Source organism: Myotis davidii, unplaced genomic scaffold, assembly GCF_000327345.1.
Source record: "Myotis davidii unplaced genomic scaffold, ASM32734v1 scaffold168, whole genome shotgun sequence".
NCBI classification, from domain to species: Eukaryota; Metazoa; Chordata; class Mammalia; order Chiroptera; family Vespertilionidae; genus Myotis; species Myotis davidii.
In genome coordinates, this window is record NW_006383016.1 from 4,759,543 (window position 1) to 4,767,884 (window position 8,342).

At 40.3% G+C, this 8,342-nt stretch overlaps 2 protein-coding genes across 3 annotated transcripts in view; one reads left to right on the top strand and one right to left on the bottom strand.

The window, feature by feature from the left end:
• Window positions 1-8,342, top strand: part of IGF2BP3 (insulin like growth factor 2 mRNA binding protein 3) — a 107,341-nt gene that overhangs the window by 19,579 nt on the left and 79,420 nt on the right. The window lies entirely within an intron of this gene.
• On the bottom strand, window positions 6,783-7,054 carry LOC102773335 (dynein light chain 1, cytoplasmic-like). The gene has a single exon (XM_015558124.1). The coding sequence runs from the start codon at window positions 7,047-7,049 to the stop codon at window positions 6,783-6,785; it is 267 nt and encodes an 88-aa protein (XP_015413610.1). The 5' UTR covers window positions 7,050-7,054.

An 8,342-nucleotide genomic window follows, 5' to 3' on the forward strand; every position in this document is an offset into this window, starting at 1 on the left:
CCTCTGGGTGTCAGTTTTTCTGGATTGACCTCCGAGGCTGTAAGTCCTCTCTATCAGTAGGGTTTTTTTTTTTTTCCTCTATGGTATTTGGAACTTATTTGGGAAAGACCACTGCCCAGAGCTGGTTCTTCAATAGTTACTGCCTGCTGTTTCTCAGGCTCCCGAAAAGGAACTTTCCCCTACAGGCTCTGCGAATGACCCCAACTGGGGAATCCCATGCACTGGGTTTAATAATCAAATGCACAGATCTAAGGGGAACCGTAACAAGAGCCTGATAGTTGTGCAAATTCGCAAGCCTCCACCTTCCAGGTCTGCGCACAGTCTCCGCGGGCAGTCTCCGCGGGCCCACTCGCCCCTGGCACCAAGCAGCCAGCAGATTGGCAAAGTCCAAAGCTGTTCCTTTACATCCAGTCCAGCTATGGGCTCATTTTTAGCGTTCCCTTCTGCCAGCAGCCCTGTGGGGCCCCTTCCCCACTCGCGGGTCACGCTGGTCCCAACGGCTGCGGACTCTGTGGGGCACAGATTCCGCCCTGTGTGCGCGCGAGGTCGGTCCTCCAACCCAAACTGCAAACCGGGCCTTTAGGGGATGTCCAACCTTTCCGTGAGAAGAAGCAGTGCTCGTCTGAGTTCACGCAGTCACGCTGCTTGAGATCCCTTGTTTCCAGGTTAGTAGCTCGTCTCTGGATGCTGGCAACAACCACCCAAGATGGCGCAGTCTCCAACCGTCCTTTTTTTCCTGGGGGTTCTAGGTCTTTCCTAGCTGCAGAGAGTCTCTCAGCTGAAAATCCTCTGCCTATTCGGGCTGCATGTTACCCACTTCGGGGTGTGTAGGGGAGACAACCTATTGATGTTTCTCCCTCTCACTTTCTCTCTCTCTAGGAATCAACTAAAAAAACACACACATATCCTCAGGTGAGGATAAAAAAATGTTTAAAACTATTTTAAAATAAATAACTACAATAAAACTCATTTCATGTTAACATAAGTTTTTTTTGGTAATGGGCAGATTAACCTACCATAGTATTTTTTTTTTTTTTAGTAATTTTTTAAAATAGGTTTTTATTGATTTCAGAGAGGAAGGGAGAGGGAGAGAGAGATAGAAGCATAAATGATGAGAGGGAATCATTGATCAGCTGCCTCCTGCACACACTCTACTGGAGTTTGAGCCTGCAACCTGGGCACGTGCCTTGACTGGAATCGAACCCGGGACACCAGTCTGCAGGCTGATGCTCTATCCTCTAACCACTGAGCCAAACCAGCTAGGGCAACAATATTTTAAAAAAATACATTTTTTTTTATTGCAGAGAAGAAGAAGAAGAAGAAGAAAGAGAGAGAGAGAGAGAGAGAAATACCAATGAGAGAGAATTATTTATCGGCTGCCTCCTGCACGCCTCCTACTGGGGATTGAGCCTGCAACTCGAGCATGTGCCCTAGACTGGAATCGAACATGGGACTCTTCAGTCCGCAGGCTGACACTCTATCTGCTGGGCTAAACCAGCTAGTACTAACATAAGATTTTTGAAAAACAAAAACACAAAATACAGAAAACACAAAACACCCGTTCTAAAGCCAAAACAAAAATCAGAAAAGTGGAATTGTTTTACATTTTTGCAAATTTCTTTTTTTTTGCAAATTTCTTTACTGTTTGGCCTAAAAGACAGCTGAATTTTTATAAGCAATTCTGCATTCAGTCTATTGTGATACATTATTTTGGTTGAAGTATGTGAAGAAAATCCAGCCTCACACAAAGCATATCATTAGAAAAGGAAAGAACTATTTTAATAGTCTTCCTAGATAGTTGTAGATATTCTTTGTTTTTACACCAAAACTAGACAGGTGGTAGTTTTTAAACGGGTTAGTTTGAAATGTGGAATTTGAAATCATATCAGTGGGTTTTGTGTATTCTGTTACATTAAAATCCATTGGTCTGTCTTGCACTTTGAATGGTTCTTTTATCCGTAAGTATTGGGAAACTGTCAAAGCTCATGGTGGTAGACAAGTTTGCCAAAATTCTGGTTTTTACTTAAAAACTCAAATTTAGTCATTGGCAACAAATACTGTTCGGTTTTCTAGAAGTGGCTGGCTGACTTTATTTTCTTTTGAGCGAATGTCCACCAGATACTCAAGGTTAAATAACCATACTGTCTCTAGCTCTTTCATGTGAAAATAGTTCTGTGTATGAAAAAAGGGGTGAGTCCAATCTTGCAATTCAAACAGCTGCACAATGCGTTTTCTTCAGACAGCCACAATAGGTAGCAGAAGTGCTTCCTGCACACTGCCCTTTTCTTCACATATATGTTAAGGAGGTGTGTGTACTCAAGGGCTGTTTAAGAAAGTTAATACTCTTTCCTGCTTCATCCAGGGCATTTGAAAATGAAAGTCGGATTACATATTACTGCATGTGAAGAATACAGTGACTGCTACTACAGTTTAGTGTTACTGCCTTGATTCATTTATGCTCAGGTGCCTCAGTTTACCCACCATTGGCTTTTATACCAACAGTGCAAATGCCAACACAGTGAAAAGGCAAATAACGACTTAGGAGTATAAAAATCGTGTGGACTTCTTGGATCTCTTGGAAAGTGTCTCAGGGACCCACAGGAGCCCACATACTATATGCATCGACAATTGCTGCTTTACACTAATGTGGTGTTTGCAATTAGTTGGATTAGGTATTCCTGGGAATATGTCTTTCCATCAGAACCCAACAGATGGCAAGAACAAGTGAGGATTTTATGCAGCTTCATGGAATGTTAGCCTTCGTAGGGAATTTTACACAAGTCAGTTTGTGAGAAACAGGTGTGGGAAGAGAAAAAAAATAAAAGGAAAGAAACTAAACACAAAGGAAGAATCTAGGTGTATGAAAGATAAAATGTTTAATAATTAGGGAGCATTTAAACACACTTGGGGAACATGAAGTGAGTTTGGTCATTTGGGTACCAAAGTGAACTGTGCCTGTCAACTAGAGGTCTTGCCTAAGGAAATGAACAGCCTTCAGCATCTCCTGTTATTTCTAAAATGTAAGAGATCTAATTAGTATCTCGGGACATCATTGAAGTTTCTCTTGAGAACTAGATGTTTTGAGGCTAGAAGCTTGTTTATGGTGACTCATTGTGTCTGTAAGGATGGCCACGTGCGGAGTCCTGCCTCTGCTCTATTTCAGCCAGCTTTCCTTGTTCTTAGTAATTGTTGGTTAACTTTAGAAAATAACTACTTTTGTTCCTATCACAGGAGAGGTACTTTTCTTGTCTTAGACAATATTTTTTTCTTTCAAGAATTATAGGACAGTTTCCTTTCATGTTATTTCACCACGTCTTTTTCATTCTGTATATGTTTTTTTCTGGCATGAGAAGGCTTGGTAGCTTGCTAGTATGTTTTCTTTTTCAAATGATTGTTTTCCTGATCTTGGGTCTTAGCAGTTTTTAATTTGAGCAAATTTGAGTGTTTACTATATGCCAAGGTACTGCTTTAGTTCTTGGGAATACAAGAACTTGCTCTTATAAAGCTTCGGATCTAGGACTATGCTGTCCATGAGGCAGCCACTGGCTACCTGTAGCTGTCAAGGAATTGAGATGTGGCTGGTGCGAATCGGGATGTGGTGTTCATATAAGATACCCTGGATTATGAAGCCTTAGTTCAAAAAGAGAATATAACATACCTCAAATTTTATATTAATTTTACCTGCTTCTTTGTACAGTGGGGCCTTGACTTAACGAGTTTAATTCGTTCCGTGACGGCGCTCGTAACTCAAATTACTCGTATGTCAAATCAAAAAGTGAACGAGTGAGACACGTGATGCTGGGCTGATGTGGCGTTCGCTGTGCCAACTAGCGGTGGGGTATCTGAAGCTGGCTCGTAACCCGAATTTTAGCTCGCAACTCAAAACAAAAAATCGTCAGAGAGACGGCTCGTATCTCGAAAAACTCGTTAGTCGGGACACTCGTAAGTCAAGGCCCCACTGTACTTGAATTGGGTACTGGGACAATTCTGTTGAAGTTTGGGTAACTCTCCGCTGAATAGACCATGTTGAGTGGAGTGGGATCAGGGAGACCAGTCAGGAGAAAATGACAATTTCACAAGTCAGTGATGGTGGTGATGGCACCAGGGTAGTGAGGGGGAAATGGTGGTAATGTGTGTGACAAATGGATACACAGAAGCAAACTAATTGTGATGAGCAAGATTGTGGGGAGCAGCATATGGGGGAGGGGAAGACAATTCAGTTTGGTCAGGTTGAGTTGAGTTGCCTGTTAGATATGTGGACATAGGACAGTGACTACACAGTAAGGACAGTGAAGACACAGTAAGTGGAAGAGGAGGAGGGGCCAAGGGGATGGAGGAGAGGTGAGGGGGAACCAGTGATATTGATTGATATCCTAGTGTTTAATCTATAGATGTTACTCAAATTTTGACTGTTGTCCCACTAATGTTCTTTTTCTGATCCTGGATCCAATCCAACATACCTAATGCATTGAGTTGTGGTGTTTCTTTTAACCTGGGACAATACCTTCGTCTTTTGTTTGTCTTGAGGAGCGTAAGCTAGTTATTTTGTAGGATGTCTCTTGTGAGTTGGTCTGATGTCTCTTGTGGTTAGAATCAGGTTATGTATTTTTGGTGGAACACCGCAGAAGTGATGGTGTCCTCCGTGCACCACATCAGGAGGCTAGAGAGGTTGGATTTGTTTCGATAGTGAAGGTGTTAAGATGGTCAGTTGGTAAGTGGTATCCACCAGCCTCCAAAGTGTCAAGTTCCTGTTTTCTCCTTTGCATTAAACAGTGTAAAGCTCCAGTTTCTCATCACTTTCACTAATCCAAACATTCATCGCTGATTCTTACCTGAAACTGTAATGGCTGCGAGAGGGGATTTGCTGTTTCTGTCATTTCTCCTACATTGATTAGTTGGAATTTTACTCTAAGGAAGAGCTTTCTCTTTGCTGTTTATTTTGTTTCTGTTGATGTGGACTCCCTAATTCTTATTTTACAGATTGTACCATATTACTGTTATTTTGTTGCTCTGTCAAAGTGAGGGTTAAGATGAGAGGCATTCTAGCGTGGCGGTGGTGAGCGGTAGGCATGATTCAGCACAGATGGCAGAATGATTATGATACTGTAATGTCCACAGTACGAGATGAAACCTTTGTATGCTTACACTGCGTTGAACACTTGGAAACGGACTTTAGCTGCCTAAGTGCAACAAATCTAATTTATTTGACTCACTTCTGGTGATGTTTTATAACTAGTGAAAATCAGGTCATTCTTCATGTGTATGACACATTGCGTTTAAATTCAGGTACTGTGCTCTGTGCCTGATAATGTGTAGTAACTGTTGTCTAGCATGTTAATTGATAATTGTATGTAAGCTATATTTTCCATACCAGTCTAACTTTATTTTAGCTCACAATTAGGCATTTACCCCAGTCTATTTCATTTTGATGCACTAAGTGTAGCAAGTGTGAAATTAGTAGAACATTGTTATCCATTTCTTGAGTGTGTCTGTTTGATCTTTTACATCTCTTGCTGAGTGGTGTGTACACTGACACAAATCGAATGGAATCTTAAACTACCTTCTTGAGATAATATACTGTATATAAAACACCCACAGGAATTAAGCAGAACTAGTTTTTTCCCCCCCTGTGAATTAAAAAGGTTGGAAGATTAAAAAAATATGTAGTTACATAGCAAAATTTAAACCATAAATAAAAATGATTAAAATGATCTTTTTCTCTCCAAATGCAGTCATTGTGTAGTTTCTTGTGTTTTTGGGGCGGGAAGATTTATATACATATAAAAGCACCTAGGAATGTACACTTCTTAGAAAAAATACTCCTTACTCAGTTATGCCCCTTACTGTTTTGAAGTTTTAAAAAGCAGTTCTGAAGGTGCTTTGGAAGCCGGAGGGGAGGAAATTGTGGGAATACAGTATTTCAATGCTATTTAAATAGTGGAGTCTTGATTTAGGAGTAAAGCATATTTACCCATATCTGGATTGGTAATACATTAAAACTTGTTTAAATGTCTTTGTTATTAAAAGGATATTAACAATATGCTAGGTTTCATTATTAATACTGGTTACAGATTATTCTAATTTTCTGAAAACTCCAGCATGTGGTTTACCCCATCATCAATATGGAAAGAAGTGTGTTTTACAGTGTTTAACCAAATATTAAAAAAGAACAAAAAGTGTCCCCAACCTCCAAAAACTTCAGAGCAGTCCTTTTAAATAGCACGTGCATAATACATTATACTGGAACTAGTTCAATGCTCTAAATCTAAATTTAATTCTGTTATTGTTTGCCCCCCTCCTAACTTTTTGTTTTAAAAAATTTATTCTAAAAAAAATTTATTGATTTTAGAGAGGAAGGGAGAGGGAGAGAGAAACATCAATGATGAGAGAGAATCATTGATTGGCTGCCTCCTCACACCCCCTACTGGGGATCGAGCCCACAAACCAGGCAGGTTCCCTTGACAAGTTGAATCCGGGACCCTTCAATCTGCAGGCTGATGCTCCATCCACTGAACCAAACCAGCTAGGGCTTAAAAATCTTTATTGTAGTTTATTTTTATATTTTAAGTTTCTCTTTTTTTTTTCAAGCTGTTTTGCTAATTGTTTTATAACCACAATAAATGAGTACAGAGGATACCCTGTACAAAACAACACAATAAAGATTCAAGATCAAGGTGTTCCTTTAGGCAAGACTGAAGATTTCAGTCTCTGGTATTCGGAATTTAGGCTGCAATCCTTATTTTTGGATGGATCACTGGGTGTGTAGTACACAGTCCATGCTGTTAACAAGATCTGGACAGAAGAATGACCACTCGGCCCAGGTAGAAGTAGATGAAGTGTTTGGTTTCATGTGTCACGTAACTACCAAAGTTCCTCCCCACAATGCAGTGCCCGGGGCGGTTGTACTTCTTGTCAGACTCCTCCTTAATATGGGCCGCAGTATCCTTTTCTATGTTATATTTCTCCAACGCCTGGGTAGCACATTCCACGGAGTCCTGTTGCATCTCCGACATATCGGCATTTTTGATCACCGCCTTTTGGTCGCACATGGTTACAGTGGGCTGGCCGACTGCAGCAGTCTCTTGGGGGAGGGGCTGGCAAGAGAAGCCGTCACTATTGAAGCCGTGGTGCATCTACTCTCTCTTTTTTCTAATGGTGTTTTTAAACTGCTTTTTTTGGTTCTCAAAATGCCGTTTATTTTATATTTTAAAGTGGTTTTTAAAAATTATTTTTAAATTATAGTTGACATGAAGTTATAATAATTTCAAGTGTACAATATAGTGATTAAATATTTACATACCTTACAAAGTGATCACCCTGATAAGTCTAGTACCCATTTGACATAATACATAGTTATTACAATATTATTGACTATACTCGAAGCCTGATGCACGAGATTGGTGCATGGGTAGGGTCCCTGGCCTGGCTGGCAGTCAAGGCTCATCTGGGCCTTCCAGCTGCTGGCCGGAGCCTTCCTTCCCTGGCTGTTGGCTGCCGGCCTGGGCCTTCCTTCATTTAGCACCCCCCCCACCCATGGTCAGCGCACATCATAGCAAGCAATCAAACTCCTGGTCGAACTCCCGAGGGGACACTTTGCATATTAGCCTTTTATATATATAGAGTCCCTATGCTGTACTTTATACCTCCGTGACTATTGTTATAACTGGCAATCTGTAATGTGTGTGTGTTTTTTTTAATATCCCTACAAGGGTTCGAGCCCACAACCCAGGCATGTGCCCCTGACTGGAATTGAATTTGAGACTCTTCAGTCTGCAGGCCAACGCTCTATCCACTGAGCCAAACAGGCTAGGGCTGTAATGCTTATTTTTAAAATTAAAAATTTTACAGAAAAATCATTTAAAAATATTCTGGAAAACACTGAAATTTGATTTGCATGCATAAAGAAAATAGTTCAAGATTTAAAGAAGATTTTTTTAGTTTTTATACTGTTAACAAATATAAATATTTAAAATTGAAGTGTACATTAATGAATTTTTAACAAATAAAATACTGGTTTGTTTTAATTCCAGGTGGCAGTCTGAAAGATTTAGTGTACATCATTCTGGCTGATTCTAAATTAATAAACTCGTTTAAACTGTAACTCTTACATAAATAAGTATTGGTAAACATCTCATAATATAGTTACAGCCAGCAAATCAGTACTGCCATATTACATCTAAGATTTGTTGTATGTCTTGAACTTTAAACAAGTTTAAATTTATTAAAAATATTACTGTTGCCCTGACTGGTTTGACTCAGTGGATAGACAGTCGGCCTGCGGACTGAAAGGTCCCTGGTTCGACGCCGGTCAAGGGCATGTACCTTGGTTGCACGCACATCCC

Bases quoted from the DNA above. Each gene is read 5' to 3' on its own strand.
- LOC102773335 (XM_015558124.1), bottom strand. From the start codon at position 7,049: ATGTGCGACCAAAAGGCGGTGATCAAAAATGCCGATATGTCGGAGATG.